The 19,851-nt window shown below is 57.6% G+C and overlaps 1 protein-coding gene across 2 annotated transcripts in view; it reads right to left on the reverse strand.

Annotated features, from left to right (window-relative positions):
* Positions 1-19,851, reverse strand: part of LOC309332886 (uncharacterized protein) — a 251,246-nt gene that overhangs the window by 64,307 nt on the left and 167,088 nt on the right. For both annotated transcript variants that reach the window (XM_081846206.1, XM_081846205.1), the window contains 2 exons: positions 16,237-16,311; positions 15,813-15,908 (listed from right to left, as the gene is read on the reverse strand). In XM_081846206.1, coding sequence (XP_081702332.1) covers positions 15,813-15,908; positions 16,237-16,311 — 171 coding nt within the window. The remainder of the gene's footprint in view (positions 1-15,812; positions 15,909-16,236; positions 16,312-19,851) is intronic.

The raw sequence follows: 19,851 nt of genomic DNA on the forward strand, positions 1-19,851 counted from the left end.
GAGAGGCTGGCAGGGACGGGGCCCCCAGGTGAGCCCGGGAGACAGAGGGGCCCCTGGGGGGATCTGCACTCTGCACGACCTCAGAGGCCGGAGAGGCTGGCAGGGACGGGGCCCCCAGGTGAGCCCGGGAGAGAGAGGGGCCCCTGGGGGATTTGCACTCTGCACACCCTCAGAGGCCGGAGAGGCTGGCAGGGACGGGACCCCCAGGTGAGCCCGGGAGAGAGAGAGAGGGGCCCCTGGGGGATTTGCACTCTGCACGCCCTCAGAGGCCGGAGAGCCTGGCAGGGACGGGGCCCCAAGATGAGCCCGGGAGAGAGAGAGAGGGGCCCCTGGGGGATTTGCACTCTGCACGCCCTCAGAGGCCGGAGAGCCTGGCAGGGACGGGGCCCCAAGATGAGCCCGGGAGAGAGAGAGAGGGGCCCCTGGGGCGTGGATCCTGCACTCTGAACGCCCTCAGAGGCCGGAGAGGCTGGAAGGGACGGGGCCCCCAGGTGAGCCCGGGAGAGAGAGGGGCCACTGGGGGGATCTGCACTCTGCACGCCCTCAGAGGCCGGAGAGGCTGGCAGGGTCGGGGCCCCCACGTGAGCCCGGGAGAGAGAGGGGCCCCTGGGGGGATCTGCACTCTGCACGCCCTCAGAGGCCGGAGAGGCTGGCAGGGACGGGGCCCCCAGGTGAGCCCGGGAGAGAGAGGGGCCCCTAGGGGGATCTGCACTCTGCACGCCCTCAGAGGCCGGAGAGGCTGGCAGGGACGGGGCCCCCAGGTGAGCCCGGGAGAGAGAGAGAGGGGCCCCTGGGGGGTGGATCCTGCACTCTGCACGCTCTCAGAGGCCGGATATGCTGGCAGGGACGGGGCCCCCAGGTGAGCCCGGGAGAGAGAGGGGCCCCTGGAGGGATCTGCACTCTGCACACCCTCAGAGGCCGGAGAGGCTGGCAGGGACGGGGCCCCCAGGTGAGCCCGGGAGAGAGAGGGGCCCCTGGGGGGATCTGCACTCTGCACGCCCTCAGAGGCCGGAGAGGCTGGCAGGGACGGGGCCCCAGGTGAGCCCAGGAGAGAGAGGGGCCCCTGGGGGGATCTGCACTCTGCACGCCCTCAGAGGCCGGAGAGGCTGGCAGGGACGGGGCCCCTAGGTGAGCCCGGGAGAGAGAGGGGCCCCTGGGGGGATCTGCACTCTGCACGCCCTCAGAGGCCGGAGAGGCTGACAGGGACACGGCCCCTAGGTGAGCCCGGGAGAGAGAGGGGCCCCTGGGGGGATCTGCACTCTGCACGCCCTCAGAGGCCAGAGAGGCTGGCAGGGACGGGGCCCTCAGGTGAGCCCGGGAGAGAGAGAGAGAGGGGCCCCCGGGGCGTGGATCCTGCACTCTGCACGCCCTCAGAGGCCGGAGAGGCTGGCAGGGACGGGGCCCCCATGTGAGCCCGGGAGAGAGAGGGGCCCCTGGGGGATCTGCACTCTGCACGCCCTCAGAGGCCGGAGAGGCTGGCAGGGACGGGGCCCCCAGGTGAGCCCGGGAGAGGGAGAGAGGGGCATCTGGGGGGTGGATCCTGCACTCTGCACGCCCTCAGAGGCCGGAGAGGCTGGCAGGGACGGGGCCCCCAGGTGAGCCCGGGAGAGAGAGGGGCCCCTGGGGGGATCTGCACTCTGCACGCCCTCAGAGGCCGGAGAGGCTGGCAGGGTCGGGGCCCCCACGTGAGCCCGGGAGAGAGAGGGGCCCCTGTGGGGATCTGCACTCTGCACGCCCTCAGAGGCCGGAGAGGCTGGCAGGGACCGGGCCCCCAGGTGAGCCCGGGAGAGAGAGGGGCCCCTGGGGGGATCTGCACTCTGCACGCCCTCAGAGGCCGGAGAGGCTGGCAGGGTCGGGGCCCCCACGTGAGCCTGGGAGAGAGAGGGGCCCCTGGGGGGATCTGCACTCTGCACGCCCTCAGAGGCCGGAGAGGCTGGCAGGGACGGGGCCCCCAGGTGAGCCCGGGAGAGAGAGGGGCCCCTGGGGGGATCTGCACTCTGCACGCCCTCAGAGGCCGGAGAGGCTGGCAGGGACGGGGCCCCCAGGTGAGCCCGGGAGAGAGAGGGGCCCCTGGGGGGATCTGCACTCTGCACGCCCTCAGAGGCCGGAGAGGCTGACAGGGACGCGGCCCCCAGGTGAGCCCGGGAGAGAGAGGGGCCCCTGGGGGGATCTGCACTCTGCACGCCCTCAGAGGCCGGAGAGGCTGGCAGGGACGGGGCCCCCAGGTGAGCCCGGGAGAAAGAGGGGCCCCTGGGGGGTGGATCCTGCACTCTGCACGCCCTCAGAGGCCGGAGAGGCTGGCAGGGACGGGGCCCCCATGTGAGCCCGGGAGAGAGAGGGGCCCCTGGGGGATCTGCACTCTGCACGCCCTCAGAGGCCGGAGAGGCTGGCAGGGACGGGGCCCCCAGGTGAGCCCGGGAGAGAGAGGGGCCCCTGGGGGGATCTGCACTCTGCACGCCCTCAGAGGCTGGAGAGGCTGGCAGGGACGGGGCCCCCAGGTGAGCCCGGGAGAGAGAGAGAGGGGCCCCTGGGGGGATCTGCACTCTGCACGCCCTCAGAGGCCGGAGAGGCTGGCAGGGACGGGGCCCCCAGGTGAGCCCGGGAGAGAGAGGGGCCCCTGGGGGGATCTGCACTCTGCACGCCCTCAGAGGCCGGAGAGGCTGGCAGGGTCGGGGCCCCCAGGTGAGCCCGGGAGAGAGAGGGGCCCCTGGGGGGATCTGCACTCTGCACACCCTCAGAGGCCGGAGAGGCTGGCAGGGAGGGGGCCCTCAGGTGAGCCCGGGAGAGAGAGGGGCCCTTGGGGGGTGGGTGCTGCACTCTGCACGCCCTCAGAGGCCAGAGAGGCTGGCAGGGACGGGGCCCCCAGGTGAGCCCAGGAGAGAGAGGGGCCCCTGGGGGATTTGCACTCTGCACACCCTCAGAGGCCGGAGAGGCTGGCAGGGACGGGGCCCCCAGTTGAGCCCGGGAGAGAGAGAGGGGCCCTTGGGGGGATCTGCACTCTGCACGCCCTCAGAGGCGAGAGAGTCTGGCAGGGACGGGGCCCCCAGGTGAGCCCGGGAGAGAGAGGGGCCCCTGGGGGGATCTGCACTCTGCACGCCCTCAGAGGCCGGAGAGGCTGGCAGGGACGGGGCCCCCAGGTGAGCCCGGGAGAGAGAGAGAGGGGCCCCTGGGGCGTGGATCCTGCACTCTGCACGCCCTCAGAGGCCGGAGAGGCTGGCAGGGACGGGGCCCCCACGTGAGCCCGGGAGAGATAGGGGCCCCTGGGGGGATCTGCACTCTGCACGCCCTCAGAGGCCGGAGAGGCTGCCAGGGACGGGGCCCCCAGGTGAGCCCGGGAGAGAGAGAGGGGCCCTTGGGGGGATCTGCACTCTGCACGCCCTCAGAGGCGAGAGAGGCTGGCAGGGACGGGGCCCCCAGGTGAGCCCGGGAGAAAGAGGGGCCCCTGGGGGGTGGATCCTGCACTCTGCACGCCCTCAGAGGCCGGAGAGGCTGGCAGGCACGGGGCCCCCAGGTGAGCCCCGGAGAGAGAGAGGGGCCCTTGGGGGGATCTGCACTCTGCACGCCCTCAGAGGCGAGACAGTCTGGCAGGGACGGGGCCCCCAGGTGAGCCCGGGAGAGATAGGGGCCCCTGGGGGGATCTGCACTCTGCACGCCCTCAGAGGCCGGAGAGGCTGGCAGGGACGGGGCCCCCAGGTGAGCCCGGGAGAGAGAGAGAGGGGCCCCTGGGGCGTGGATCCTGCACTCTGCACGCCCTCAGAGGCCGGAGAGGCTGGCAGGGACGGGGCCCCCAGGTGAGCCCGGGAGAGAGAGGGGCCCCTGAGGGATTTGCACACTGCACGCCCTCAGAGGCCGGAGAGGCTGGCAGGGACGGGGCCCCAGGTGAGCCCGGGAGAGAGAGAGAGGGGCCCCTGGGGGGATCTGCACTCTGCACGCCCTCAGAGGCCGGAGAGGCTGGCAGGGACGGGGCCCCCAGGTGAGCCCGGGAGAGAGAGAGAGGGGCCCCTGGGGGGATCTGCACTCTGCACGCCCTCAGAGGCCGGAGAGGCTGGCAGGGACAGGGCCCCCAGGTGAGCCCGGGAGAGAGAGGGGGGGGCCCCTGGGGGGATCTGCACTCTGCACGCCCTCAGAGGCCGGAGAGGCTGGCAGGGACGAGGCCCCCAGGTGAGCCCGGGAGAGAGAGGGGCCCCTGGGGGATCTGCACTCTGCACGCCCTCAGAGGCCGGAGAGGCTGGCAGGGACGGGGCCCCCAGGTGAGCCCGGGAGAGAGAGAGAGGGGCCCCTGGGGCGTGGATCCTGCACTCTGCACGCCCTCAGAGGCCGGAGAGGCTGGCAGGGACGGGGCCCCCAGGTGAGCCCGGGAAAGAGAGGGGCCCCTGGGGTATCTGCACTCTGCACGCCCTCAGAGGCTGGAGAGGCTGGCAGGGACGGGGCCCCCAGGTGAGCCCGGGAGAGAGAGAGAGGGGCCCCCGGGGGGTGGATCCTACACTCTGCACGCCCTCAGAGGCCGGAGAGGCTGGCAGGGACGGGGCCCCAGGTGAGCCCGGGAGAGAGAGAGAGGGGCCCCTGGGGCGTGGATCCTGCACTCTGCACGCCCTCAGAGGCCGGAGAGGCTGGCAGGGACGGGGCCCCCAGGTGAGCCCGGGAGAGAGAGGGGCCCCTAGGGGGATCTGCACTCTGCACGCCCTCAGAGGCCGGAGAGGCTGGCAGGGACGGGGCCCCCAGGTGAGCCCGGGAGAGAGAGGGGCCCCTGGAAGGATTTGCACTCTGCACGCCCTCAGAGGCCGGAGAGGCTGGCAGGGACGGGGCCCCCAGGTGAGCCCGGGAGAGAGAGAGAGGGGCCCCTGGGGGATTTGCACTCTACACACCCTCAGAGGCGAGAGAGGCTGGCAGGGACGGGGCCCCCAGGTGAGCCCGGGAGAAAGAGGGGCCTCTGGGGGGTGGATCCTGCACTCTGCACGCCCTCAGAGGCCGGAGAGGCTGGCAGGGACGGGGCCCCCAGGTGAGCCCGGGAGAGAGAGAGGGGCCCTTGGGGGGATCTGCACTCTGCACGCCCTCAGAGGCGAGAGAGTCTGGCAGGGACGGGGCCCCCAGGTGAGCCCGGGAGAGATAGGGGCCCCTGGGGGCGATCTGCACTCTGCACGCCCTCAGAGGCTGGAGAGGCTGGCAGGGACGGGGCCCCCAGGTGAGCCCGGGAGAGAGAGAGAGGGGCCCCTGGGGGGATCTGCACTCTGCACGCCCTCAGAGGCCGGAGAGGCTGGCAGGGACGGGGCCCCCAGGTGAGCCCGGGAGAGAGAGAGGGGGGCCCCTGGGGGATCTGCACTCTGCACACCCTCAGAGGCCGGAGAGGCTGGCAGGGACGGGGCCCCCAGGTGAGCCCGGGAGAGAGAGAGAGGGGCCCCTGGGGGATCTGCACTCTGCACGCCCTCAGAGGCCGGAGAGGCTGGCAGGGACGGGGCCCCCAGGTGAGCCCGGGAGAGAGAGAGGGGGGCCCCTGGGGGATCTGCACTCTGCACACCCTCAGAGGCCGGAGAGGCTGGCAGGGACGGGGCCCCCAGGTGAGCCCGGGAGAGAGAGAGGGGGGCCCCTGGGGGGATCTGCACTCTGCACACCCTCAGAGGCCGGAAAGGCTGGCAGGGACGGGGCCCCCAGGTGAGCCCGGGAGAGAGAGGGGCCCCTGGGGGGATCTGCACTCTGCACGCCCTCAGAGGCCGGAGAGGCTGGCAGGGACGGGGCCCCCAGGTGAGCCCGGGAGAGAGAGGGGCCCCTGGGGGGATCTGCACTCTGCACGCCCTCAGAGGCCAGAGAGGCTGGCAGGGACGGGGCCCCCAGGTGAGCCCAGGAAAGAGAGGGGCCCCTGGGGGATTTGCACTCTGCACACCCTCAGAGGCCGGAGAGGCTGGCAGGGACGGGGCCCCCAGGTGAGCCCGGGAGATAGAGAGGGGCCCTTGGGGGGATCTGCACTCTGCACGCCCTCAGAGGCGAGAGAGTCTGGCAGGGACGGGGCCCCCAGGTGAGCCCGGGAGAGATAGGGGCCCCTGGGGGGATCTGCACTCTGCACGCCCTCAGAGGCCGGAGAGGCTGGCAGGGACGGGGCCCTCAGGTGAGCCCGGGAGAGAGAGAGAGGGGCCCCTGGGGCGTGGATCCTGCACTCTGCACGCCCTCAGAGACCGGAGAGGCTGGCAGGGACGGGGCCCCCAGGTGAGCCCGGGAGAGAGAGGGGCCCCTGGGGGATCTGCACTCTGCACGCCCTCAGAGGCCGGAGAGGCTGGCAGGGAGGGGGCCCCCAGGTGAGCCCGGGAGAGAGAGAGAGGGGCCCCTGGGAGGATCTGCACTCTGCACACCCTCAGAGGCCGGAGAGGCTGGCAGGGACGGGGCCCCCAGGTGAGCCCAGGAGAGAGAGGGGCCCCTGGGGGATCTGCACTCTGCACGCCCTCAGAGGCCGGAGAGGCTGGCAGGGACGGGGCCCCCAGGTGAGCCCGTGAGAGAGAGAGAGGGGCCCCTGGGGCGTGGATCCTGCACTCTGCACACCCTCAGAGGCCGGAGAGGCTGGCAGGGACGGGGCCCCAGGTGAGCCCGGGAGAGAGAGGGGCCCCTGGGGGATTTGCACTCTGCACACCCTCAGAGGCCGGAGAGGCTGGCAGGGACGGGGCCCCCAGGTGAGCCCAGGAGAGAGAGGGGCCCCTGGGGGGATCTGCACTCTGCACGCCCTCAGAGGCCGGAGAGGCTGACAGGGACGCGGCTTCTAGGTGAGCCCGAGAGAGAGAGGGGCCCCTGGGGGGATCTGCACTCTGCACGCCCTCAGAGGCCGGAGAGGCTGGCAGGGACGGGGCCCCTAGGTGAGCCCGGGAGAGAGAGGGGCCCCTGGGGGGATCTGCACTCTGCACGCCCTCAGAGGCCGGAGAGGCTGACAGGGAAGCGGCCCCTAGGTGAGCCCGGGAGAGAGAGGGGCCCCTGGGGGGATCTGCACTCTGCACGCCCTCAGAGGCCAGAGAGGCTGGCAGGGACGGGGCCCTCAGGTGAGCCCGGGAGAGAGAGAGAGGGGCCCCTGGGGCGTGGATCCTGCACTCTGCACGCCCTCAGAGGCCGGAGAGGCTGGCAGGGACGGGGCCCCCACGTGAGCCCGGGAGAGATAGGGGCCCCTGGGGGGATCTGCACTCTGCACGCCCTCAGAGGCCGGAGAGGCTGGCAGGGACGGGGCCCCCAGGTGAGCCCGGGAGATAGAGAGGGGCCCTTGGGGGATCTGCACTCTGCACGCCCTCAGAGGCGAGAGAGTCTGGCAGGGACGGGGCCCCCAGGTGAGCCCGGGAGAGATAGGGGCCCCTGGGGGGATCTGCACTCTGCACGCCCTCAGAGGCCGGAGAGGCTGGCAGGGACGGGGCCCCCAGGTGAGCCCGGGAGAGAGAGAGAGGGGCCCCTGGGGGGATCTGCACTCTGCACGCCCTCAGAGGCCGGAGAGGCTGGCAGGGAGGGGGCCCTCAGGTGAGCCCGGGAGAGAGAGGGGCCCTTGGGGGGTGGGTGCTGCACTCTGCACGCCCTCAGAGGCCAGAGAGGCTGGCAGGGACGGGGCCCCCAGGTGAGCCCAGGAGAGAGAGGGGCCCCTGGGGGATTTGCACTCTGCACACCCTCAGAGGCCGGAGAGGCTGGCAGGGACGGGGCCCCCAGGTGAGCCCGGGAGAGAGAGGGGCCCCTGGGGGGATCTGCACTCTGCACGCCCTCAGAGGCGAGAGAGGCTGGCAGGGACGGGGCCCCCAGGTGAGCCCGGGAGAGAGAGGGGCCCCTGGGGGTGGATCCTGCACTCTGCACTCTCTCAGAGGCCGGAGAGGATGGCAGGGGCAGGGACCCCAGGTGAGTCTGGGAAAGAGAGGGGCCCCTCGGGGGGTTGCACTCTGCACGCCCTCAGAGGCCGGAGAGGCTGGCAGGGAGGGGGCCCTCAGGTGAGCCCGGGAGAGAGAGGGGCCCTTGGGGGGTGGGTGCTGCACTCTGCACGCCCTCAGAGGCCAGAGAGGCTGGCAGGGACGGGGCCCCCAGGTGAGCCCGGGAGAGAGAGAGAGGGGCCCCTGGGGGGATCTGCACTCTGCACGCCCTCAGAGTCCGGAGAGGCTGGCAGGTGAGCCCGGGAGGGAGAGGGGCCCTTGGGGTGGGGGGATCCTGCTCTGGCACTTCTGGGAGGGATCTGCACTCTGCACGCCCTCAGAGGCCGGAGAGGCTGGCAGGGATGGGGCCCCAGGTGAGCCCGGGAGAGTGAGGGGACCCTGGGGGATTTGCACTCTGCACGCCCTCAGAGGCTTCGTAGTCTAAGCTCAGGGGTCTCTTTGAGCCGGCATCTCTCTGGGGGGTGAGGGGTTTCTTCCCATTGGTCAACATCCTTCTTAAATTGTGGTGCCCAGAACTGGACACAGTATTCCAGGTGGGGTCTGACCAAGGCAGAATAGAGCTCAGTCTTGTAAGCCTCTGGTATTAGTAGCAATAAAAGTAATAATAATCACAACAGGAATAGACTTCGTTAACAAATATTTATGCTGCTTAACTGTGTGTGCATTGCAATCACTTGTTCATTGTTGTGCGTAGTAATTTTAAGTGCATTCTTAATATTACCATCAATGTGCAATACTTTTAAAATGCATCATTTCTTTAAATATAAACACAGAAATAAATGAAGCTCTAAATTCATCGGATGATGACTGTGCCACAAACTGGGAAGCAGGCAGAGGGGCTTCTCGGTGGTGGCGCCTGCCCTGTGGAACGCCCTCCCCGCCTCCTTTCACAATGACTCACCCAGATTGGCGCCTGCCTCGCCTGCCTCGCCCGCCCCTAACCCTATCCCTAACCCTGGCCAATGCAATAAAATCCACTGGATCCCAGTCACGGCTTGACTAAGGTCAGTTGCTACTCTTTGGATCAGGGAGCAGAGCTTACACAGTACAGAAATTAAACCAACAGACTACGGAAGATGTCTTAAATGAATTTCTCAGTTTATTGATATACAAAGCTTAGGAGAACGAAATGATGTGAAGTGAGCTTATGAATGATAGCGCATAAATGCGGGAAATGGCGCATAGAAAATTGAAGACATAGAACTGGCAGAACCAAACAGTATTGTGGAATATTAGAATTGATATGGTTAATAGGTAGTCATGACAAAGCAAACAGACTCAAAAACCTAACTCCTCTCCCTCTAAACTATCTTGTTGTGAGATAAATATAAGTTTCCAAAACACAAAATTATTAAAAGATAATAGTTTACAAACTGAGGGCAGTAGACCAGGACTCATTGTAGTCCTTGGCAAAGCAAGGGAGCAAAACATTTCCTCCCATCTTAGTGTTCATGTCAACAGGACTTCCTAAAATCCAGGCTAAGAAGGAACACAATCTCTTTCAGAGATGGAGAATAAGCAACATGGATGAGCAGGTGTGTTTCCTTTATGCACTTCTGGACATCAGGAACATGGACTATTTTAAGAATCAGATGTCCCCTTAATTCCTTGTTGTCAGGTCTCCTTTGTGTTCAGATCAGGCCTCAGCACAATAATGTAGCACTTGGGAAGGAAGATGCAGCCCAGAAGCCCAGCACTGGAGGCCAACATAGAGAAGATCTGCACGGCCACCATGTACTTGCCCTTGGTGCTCAGGTAGGTGGGCACAAAAGACACCCAAACACTGCAGAAGACCAGCATGCTGAAGGTGACCAGCTTGGCTTCGTTGAAGGAGCCGGGCAGCTTCCTGGCTAGGAAAGCCACCGTGAAGCAGGTGGCAGCCAAGAAGCCCAGGTAGCCGAGGGCAACGTAGAACATGGCCACAGACCCTTCGTTGCATTGCAGGATGATCTCTTCCACCTGGGAGCGCATGTCGGGCTCTGGGAATGGGGGAGAAGAGCCCAGCCAGATGGTGCAGATGAGAACTTGCCCCCCAGAACAGGAGATGACAATGGAGTTGGCCAGACTCTTGCCCAGCCATCTCCTCAGCCTGTTCCCGGGCTTTGTGGCCAGGAAGGCCAGCACCACCGTGATGGTCTTTGCCAAGACAGAAGAAACAGCAGCTGAGAAGATGATGCTGAAGGCCGTTTGTCGGAGAAGGCAGGTCTCTTTCCTTGGGCCCCCAATGAAGAGGAAGGAGGACCAAAAGGAAAGCAGGAGGGAGACGAGGAGGATGCAACAAAGAGGAAGGTGCAACAAAGAGGAACAGTTAGGAGTATTTGTGGGTATGTGATGCACTCATGGAATGAATTCAAACGGATCTCTGGAATGCAGCCTTTGAATCCCTCTTCAGGGTCCTTTCTGTCGGGAAATCAAGCCCATATCAGGAGAAACTGGCAACTCTCCAAGGCACCCGGCATGATTCCCTGTTGACCTCCCTGGCTGCATTCCCCAGCAGGCGCAGGCAAGGTCTCGATCGGCGATTCTTCTCAAACGTGAGAAGAACACCCCCCCTCTTTCCTGCCCCCTGGCAGGGGAAAGAGATAGACAGAAACGTATTTACATGCCTTTATTTCTGTCTTTGCAGCGTTACAAAAAACATGACTGCTGTCTTCAAACTCCAGCAGTGTAGAGACAAAACACTTCCTGTACTTCCAGGACAGGAATAAACGGAAGAGCTCATATTACACTCTGAGCTAATTCCGGTGCTTCACACTGTGAGTTGACTGTCCCTCTGTTTCCCACGGACAGTCCCAACATTCCCATCATGTTTACTTTTCAAGCCAGCACTTTGCAGCTGCATTGCATCCATATCGTAACAGTTTCTACCCCCCACTGACCATTGGGGTGACCAGAATATCTTTTTCTTCGTAATTCGTTCAGGACAACTGAGGTTTGCGCCACAGAACTCTGTTTCCTCTTCTCCGTTTACCTGCTTCCCTGCTTAATAAATCTTCAAAGAAAATGGCAATGGAGTCTGAAATGTGATTTCCCAAATTTCAGGATTCTGATAATCTCTCAACCACTAATTAAGATAAATTTAATACGAGTCTCCCAAGATGGCGTCGTTAGAGGAAGCATTGATTTGAGCTGCGTGTTAGTTGTGCGGTTTTTATTAGTTTATATTAGTTTTTACTAGTTTTATCAGCTTTTTTATTACCTTCATCAGCATTTTTATTATTTTTACAAAAAAAGGATCTCTGCAGCTGCTGGGAAACACTTCACTGGCAGGCAGGCTGAGTTAAGCCAAAGACATATTAAGAAAAACTGCTCGGAAAGCCCTGTGGGAACTCCCGTTTGTGTGTCGCCGCTCTCTACTCTAATTGTTTTAAGTGATAAGGAAGATTAACAGCTGAAGGAAACCTGCTGTGAACTTCTACTGCAGCCGAGTTCGGAATCCAGACCAAGCTCGAAGCTGCATGACGAGAAACTCCCCTGTTCAAGGTGAGGCCTTTGTGAGTTTCCCTTTCATCTGAGACCGAACTGCGGTGGGCCCTGCGATAAGCTTTGAAGAAGAATCTTATATTAGTCTTAGTCCTGGTGGGAGTAGGACTTCAAAGGAATGGTCTGTGTTGCTTACTGGTAGTCTCCTTGTAGATCTAAATAGACCTAAATTGCCGGCCTGTGAGGGTGAGGGTGAAGACGCCGACTTTCATATGAACAGGCAGCGAAATATACCCCCATTGCAAGTGCTGGCTGGCTAGAAGGAAATATTTATCACCTGAGTTGACGTTGAAATACTATCCCCCCTCTTCTCGATATCTGAACCATGGGATATGGGAAACGTCTTAGAGATCCCGAGGAGATGGTCCCCGCTCCCTTTCCGAGATCAAAGCAAATAAGGGTCGAACCATGTCACTTTAAAGAAGGGAGTAATCTACTGGATTGTTCCTACATGGTAGGAACGCAGAACCGTTTCAACCCACTGATTGACTGCGTGTCAGCACTTAAAGACGAAGAGCGAATAATTCCACAAACAACAAGCGATGCGGCCAACAGTAAGAGTGTAGTCTCTCCTCAGAAGGAGGAACTGGTCCTTGGCACGGCCAATCATATGACATTTGAACAGTCCCATTTAATAATCAAAACCTTGCACTGTATATTCAAAAGACTAGATGATCTTTCGTCCCAGCTGCACAGCCTCCAACAAAAGCTAGTTACTACTTCCCCAGCGTCAGCCGGTGTTAAGTCCCTTGAAGAGAGGAAGGGGACGAGGAGTTTGTCCTTAAATAACAAGCGTACTGACAAATTTAAATACAACCTTAACCTTCAATTAGGTCATCAATCCTTGATCTTAACACCAAGGAAAGTGAGCCTAACTATACAAAATGGGGACCCAAGATGAAGAACTCTGGGGGGTGCCAAGGATCTCTTAAAGGTGCTTTTAAATATGGAGGCAACACAAATTGACCTCTGTGCAGTCCTCCCCCTTGTCCATCATCATAAATCTCAGAGAGTCCTGCTTGCGTTCCAATCCACAAAAATTCCCACTATCATACTACGCAAGAAAGCATTTTTGTTTCGCTGTGGGATAGTACCAACAAGAGCTTTTATAGACTCTACGCCTAAACCCCTACTGTTGGAGACAATAACCAAAGAGGGCTCAAAATCTGCTAAACCCGATCCACCAGTGGTCACCGGAGGGGGTGTTCTACCCCAGGAGAAGAGCTATGTAGCCTCCTCTCCCCTAGCAAAGAACAATGACCATCCGGAAAGTGGCCTGACACCACCAGAAGAGATCGAACTCATTGCCTCCTTTGCAGATTTACCAGTGGTGGAACAAAAAGAAATTATTAAAAGACTGGAATCGCTTAAAACCCAACTTATTTCTTTATTTTAAACAATAATCAAAAATTATATAATGCTTTGTATCTTCCCTTTACACGTTCCCTCTCACTTATTTCTTCCCACCCCTTTTTATTTTCTGCCTTTCTTTTCAAAGTCTTCCCTTAATACTTTCCCCCTCCCTTAAATCCCTCCTTTATAGGCTTATCACCTAAGAAAACAGTTCAACAATATAATACAGAATTATACATAAAAAGTAAATAGAACATTGCAGGACCATCAGCAAGCTGGGGGGGGGGAAAGGAAACTCAGTTTCCTTCTCATTGTAGTTTCTTTGACCCCCAGAAGGTCTTGCTGTCTCTTTTCTCAGTTCTTTCTTTAGCTGTCCCTTCTTGCTCGCTTGCTTTCCTCCTTTCCTTCCTCCTCCTTTGGGCGTGGGCAACGTGGCGCTGTCGTTCTCTCGCACTTCTCGCAGACGCTGTCGTTCTCTCGCACTTCTCCTTCGCCGTCCACCCTTTGCCCGCTGTCTTCTCTGTTCTGCTCCATAATCTCAAAAGGTGACAGGCTCTAGGACTGGGGCTGGCCGTGTGGGACGCCGGCGTAAGATTAAGACCTGTGCAAGGACAACAAAAAGGAAATGTCCCTTAGGGACTCGCACGCCTCCAGGTGCTACTTCCCCAGCCACCACTGGCGGAGGAAGGTGGGGTGCGGGGGGGGGGGTATTGCCCTGAGTGTCATCCCTTGGGGGGAGGGCTGACAAAATCCCCCCAGGCGTAGGGCCACGAGAGTTTGGGTTTCTCGCCCCGCTTTCCTCCGCGTTCTGATCTTTCTGATCTTTCCTCTCCAGTTCCGACCACAAGGATTAAGACCTGTGCAAGGACAACAAAAAGGAAATGTCCCTTAGGGACTCGCGCGCCTCCAGGTGCTACTTCCCCAGCCACCACTGGCGGAGGAAGGTGGGGTGCGGGTGGGGTATTGCCCCGAGTGTCATCCCTTGGGGGGGGCTGACAAAATCCCCCCGGGCGGATCAGTGCAAGTCTCCCAACTCCTCCTCACCTTGGTTCGGGGTGGACACAGCTGCGATGCTGCCGCATCCAGCGCCTGAGCCGCGTGCAGAGTGGCCTCCGTTCTGCCTGCGCCCCGCTGCTGGCTCTTGTACTGGGTTGCCCCGGTGGCACTGGTGGTGCTGGCGGCGGCGCTCTTCTGAAGATCTTGCGAATCCGGGAGATGATGGAAGCCAGGCAGTTGGGGGTCTTTGGGGGCCTCTCTTCCTCGCAGTCCTGTGAGAAAAGTAAACAATTCACCTCCAGATTCTGGGAAAATGCCACAATCTTTAATCAATCAATCAATCAATTGGTTGATTAATTAAACCCGGAACCTCTCAGGGCGGCTTACTGGATAAAAATACAAAATAAAAACACAACATATGTATTAAAAACAAAAACAAAGTCTTAAGCCAACCTCCCAATCCACAAGCATGTTGAAAAGGCCATGCATTGTTCAATTAGCCAAAGGCTGGTTCTAGAGCAGAACTTTCCATGTTGGTGACACACTTTGGAGACATGCCTCATTTCGCAACACAGGGATTCAGTTCAACTAGCCCTTTTCCAGCCCTGGGAGGAGCACGAAGGTTCTGCGACACACAGTTTGGAAAGCTCTGTTCTAGAGAAACGTCTTTGCTTGGTACCTAAAGATACATAATGAAGGTGCCAGATGAGCCTCCCTGGAGAGAGCATTCCGCAAGTGGGAGCCACCACAGAAAAGGCCCCTTCTTGTGTTGCTGCCCTCCAGACCATTTGTGACGGTGCCACACGAAGAAGGGCCTGTGTGGTGGCAGGCTGTCATAATCCCTCCTTTTCTGTTTGGGGCCAAACAGAAAGGGTTGTAGTCAGTAGGGAACACTCCTCTCCCAAGTTCTCATGTGGCCAGCCTTGGAGAGATCTGAACGAGACACAAAACCAAGAACAAGCGGATGGGGGGAAGGTATAGGAGGCAGGAAAACCCCAGAGAGAACCGGCTTTGCAAAGTGCCGACATGGTTTTATTATCGCCAAACCCACTTTGCAATTAATAACTTCATTTGGCAGGAGCCACCTGGAAACGCATTCAAAAGAGTTATCTTACAAAACAAATACCAAACGAAAAGCAACCCAGGAGAATTATCTCCACCCCCATCGTTCTGCCCGGACACTGAGATCCAGCGCTGAGGGCCTTCTGGCGGTTCCCCACTGCGATAAGCCAAGTTACGGGGAACCAGGCAGAGGGCCTTCTCGGTAGTGGCACCCGCCCAGTGGAATGCCCTCCCGCCAGATGTCAAAGAAATAAACAACTATCTGACTTTTAGAAGACATCTGAAGACAGCCCTGTTCAGGGAAGCTTTTCATATGTCATGAATGAATGTTTCATCTGACCTCAATTACGCTTGCCTCCAGGTGTTCTCCAGGTGGGGGGCACGCCAAATCAAGGTCCTCCCTGTCCTCTTTGTCCTCTCCGTCCTCCTCTGGGGGGCCCACTGATTCTTCTTGTGGCTCTTCCTCCTTGATAGCCACTTCAGAGGCTGACTGCTGGTAGAGACAGGACCCAGTGGTGGTGGTGGGGAGAGAGGAGAAAGAGAGCAGCCCAAAATGAGAGAGGAACCCACATTGAGTCGCTAGCCAGGGAAGCCCTACAGCCCTGGCACCATGGGGGGCTGGTCCATCAGGACAAGTGGGGCAGCAAGCACACCCTTAGCAGCCCCCTGCCTGCCTGCCTGCCCCCTTGCTCCTGAGCAGTCCAGAAGGTGGCCTGACCAGCTGGCCGGCCGGCCGGCTGGCTTCCTCCTCCTCCTCCTCCCCAGCCTCAGGGTTGCCCAGCTCAGCAGGGCTTCCCTCCTGCTCTGTCTGCTACGTACCTCATTGAGGGAGTCCCAAAGGGATTCCAGGGAGGACAGGGAGGAAACACTGGAAAATGGTGACATACTTGGAACCTGCAAGGAAAGATGCAAAAAACGAGCAATTAAAAAACCAAGCCAAACATTAAAACTCAAGGCACCCATAACTGAAACAACAGTTTCATCCTGCGGTATATATGCCCCCCTCCCCTTCTGCCTATCACCGCTTAGGCCACGGCCACCTACCCAGTCAGGACTGAGGAGATCCAGCCGTCTTGCGGTCTCCTCCTCGCCTTTTCCTTCCTCCTCCTTTTCATGGGAAATGTCCTCCTCGATGGCTGACTGCTGGCAGAGACCCAGTGGTGGTGGCAGGGAGAAAGGAGAAAGAGAGCAGCCCAAAATGAGACAGGAACCCACACTAAGTCGCTAGCCAGGGAAGCTCTACAGCCCTGGCGCCATGGGGGGCTGGTCCATCAGGACAAGTGGGGCAGCAAGCATACCCTTAGCAGCCCCCTGCCTGCCTGCCTGCCTGCCCCCTTGCTCCTGACCAGTCCAGAAGGTGGCCTGACCAGCTGGCCGGCCGGCCGGCCGGCTTCCTCCTCCTCCTCCGCCCCAGCCTCAGGGTTGCCCAGCTCAGCAGGGCTTCCCTCCTGCTCTGTCTGCTACGTACCTCATTGAGGGAGTCCCAAAGGGAATCCAGGGAGGACAGGGAGGAAACACTGGAAAAGGGTGACATACTTGGAACCTGCAAGGAAAGATGCAAAAAAGAGCAATTAAAAAACCAAACCAAACATTAAAACTCAAGGCACCCCTAACTGAAACAACAGTTTCATCCTGTGGTTGATATGCCCCCCTCCCCTTCTGCCTATCACCGCTTAGGCCACGGCCACTTACCCAGTCAGGACTGAGGAGATCCAGCCGTCTTGCGGACTCCTCCTCGCCTTTTCCTTCATTGTCTTTTTCATGGAAAATGTCCTCCTCGATGGCTGACTGCTGGCAGAGACCCAGTGGTGGTGGCAGGGAGAAAGGAGAAAGAGAGCAGCCCAAAATGTTTATTGCTTTTAAACATAACAAAGAAGAAGAAAAAGAAGAGAAGAAAAAAAATCCCAATACAATACAATATATAAACAATACACAACACAACACTAACACAATAAACTACACATAACCAAACAAAAACATTTTAAAACACACTTCTTACCATACCAATATCTTAACTTTCATTCCCTTGTTTCATCAACCTCCTCACACCTCCCTTTTTGTATTCCACTTCTGTTAATTATTTCAGCAAATCCTTTCCACCTTCCTCTATTTCTGTCATATAATTGTCTTAACATATTTTAACCTTATTTTCCCTTTAATACTCTAATAATCTATCTATACTTAATTCCTTATAACATTTCTACTAAAGCCGTAGAACTTCATTCCAACATTTTTCAAACACTCATTAATTTTACATTATTTCTATAAATCGTCTTTAAACTTTTTCCAATCTTCTTCCACCGTCTCTTCTCCCTGGTCTCGGATTCTGCCAGTCCGTTCCGCCAATTCCATATAGTCCACCAACCTGGTGATCTTCTGTCCGATGCTCTTAACTCTTTTCCAAGTCCCTTCTGCGGGTCTTCTTCGTACTTATACAAGAACTTTACTTTGTCTTCTACTGATCTTATTTTTGTTTTCCTTCCTTTGAGGCTGAAGAGTAGGTCTTGGGGAAAATCCCACCTAAAGATAATTTTATTCCATCTCGACAGGGCAACCAAATTTCCATAGTTAAACCTAAGATCCAAAAGGTATTTCAGGACGTCTTTCAAAATTTCCACTCTTGACTGTTGTTCTTCTAAGTTCTTCTGGTAAAGTCTGAAAACCCTCACAATTTTAGTCTCTTCTTGGCCCAATTCCAGGTCCCAAAAATCAGCAGATTCCTGTGTAAGAAAGTCCATCAAACCTTCCCTCTCCAGTTCAGGCAGGGCTCTGATCCTCAAAGTCTGTTTTCCTTTAGATTCAATCATAAAAGGCATCAACTTATGATCATCAAATTGCATGTATGAGGCTGGGACTCTTTCTCTCTCCAATTGTGTTACTTTAGGTTCAACGGCAACAGCTTTCTCCCTAGCCTTCTCCGCAGTTTGCCAAGTCAAAGTGGATTCCTGTGTCAATTTCTGGATAGTTTCTGTATTGGTATTCACCTTTTGTCCCCAAAAATCCACCTTCTTGTGAAGCTGTTCCAATGAATCATTTATCTTACATAATACAGCCACTAAGGCCTCTTCTGTTGACATTCTTAACCGATTCAAGGTCATTCCCAAAGTCTCACAGCCTTATCTTGCAGCTGGAAATTCCCCCAGCTCAGCTCTTGTAATAGTTTCAAAGGCTTCCTCTAGAGGGAAACAGTTTCTATTTGTATCAATCCTTTTAAGCACAGTTCAAACAATCAAGTTAGTTTCAATTTTCAGTTACTTTTACTCCTTTTTAAGAGCAGACGGAGAGAATAGAAACAATGTATCTCTCTTATTTAGCTAGCTGTCAGCGAATGTTCTATTCACTGTCAACGACCAATCCAAAAACGTCAGTCTTACTAGCAGCCCGTTTTCAGGTTCGGAGCGGTGGTATTTTGACTTTCTTCACTCTCTCCTGCAGGCACACACAATCCAAAACTTCCCCCCTCTTCTCCTGCTTCCAAGGGGGGTTTGATGTTTTCTACCGATGGAAATTTAGTCCTTTACAATAGGCTTTCCAAGACTTTAGCTTACAGTCTCTTTGCTGTGATCTATTTACAAAAGGGGAAGGCGGACTTCCTGTTTTGAACCTCCCCGTTTCGGTGTCAAATTAAGACGTTTAAAAATCCAATTCTCCGCTCTACTCACAGGTAGTTGCTTTAAGATCAAATTGTCCACAGGAAAAAGTCAGCGCTCTCTGGCAACAGCTATGCGGCTTTGCTCCGTGGAAGAAGCAGTCAATTCGAAGCACCGTGACACTCACCCCACGTTGCTCCGGAACCCCGAAACCGGGTTTCCCCACGAGTGGGGGAGGCGCAAAAGGTGCCAGCCGAATCCCAGGTTCACAGGCTTCACCCGCCGGTGATTTTTAGTGGGTCTCCGCCTTGCCATGGCGGCCAGACCCAGATTTCCACGAGGCAAATGCCTCCCGATCAGAGGAATTCAGCCATTGCCGGAGGCGCCAACCCGGAAGTCCGAGAGCAGCCCCAAATGAGACAGGAACCCAGAAGGCAAACTCTCCTGCCCACATTGAGTAGCTAGCCAGGGAAGACCTACAGCCCTGGTGCCATGGGGGACTGGTCCATCAGGACGAGGGGGGCAGCAAGCACAGCACATTAACTCTCAAGGCACCCATAATTGAAACAACAGAACAGTATTACTTTAATACCAAAAACAGAAAAGGAAAAAACAGATATAAGAAACTATAGGCCAATTTCATTGCTTAATAGCGACTATAAGATTTTTGCCGATATTATGGCTAATAGACTCAAGAAACATCTAAAGAAATACATTCATAAAGATCAAGCGGGATTCCTACCCAATAGGCAACAGAAGGATAACGTCCGCCACATATTGAATATTATTGAATACCTTGACATGAGGACAGACATCCCGGCAGCCCTGATGTTCATTGACGCCGAGAAGGCCTTTGATAATGTTTCGTGGGAATTTTTATTACAATGTATGAAAATGGTAGGAATAGAAGGTCCTTACATGGAAGGCATCAAGGCCATATACTCAGGGCAACGGGCTAGGCTGATCATTAACAATAATTTATCCAAATCCTTCGCGATCATGAAAGGGACAAGACAGGGCTGCCCCCTGTCACCCCTGTTATTTATTATGGTTTTGGAGGTTATTGCAAATAAATTAAGGAAAACGTTAAATGTAAGGGGGATAAAAATTGGGGAAAAGGAATTTAAGTTAAAGGCGTATGCCGATGACCTGGTCTTGTCTCTAGAGAACCCTCTGGACAGTGTTAGTTGTGCAATAGAACTTTTAGAGGATTTTGGCAAATTGTCAGGATTTAAGCTAAATAGGAAAAAAACTAAAATCTTAACAAAGAATTTGGATGAACATATAAAAACTAGGTTGGAACAAAAGACTGGAATCAAGGTCGTGAACAGGGTAAAATATTTGGGAATTTGTTTATCACCAAAAAATATAAACCTCGTGGAAGATAATTATAATAAGGTATGGCAGGAAATTAAGAAGGATTTAGAGACTTGGCATAGGCTGAAATTATCGTGGACAGGAAGGATGGCTGCGATAAAGATGTGTGTCCTCCC

Source organism: Podarcis erhardii (genome assembly GCF_964252035.2).
Source record: "Podarcis erhardii genome assembly, chromosome: 18".
NCBI classification, from domain to species: Eukaryota; Metazoa; Chordata; class Lepidosauria; order Squamata; family Lacertidae; genus Podarcis; species Podarcis erhardii.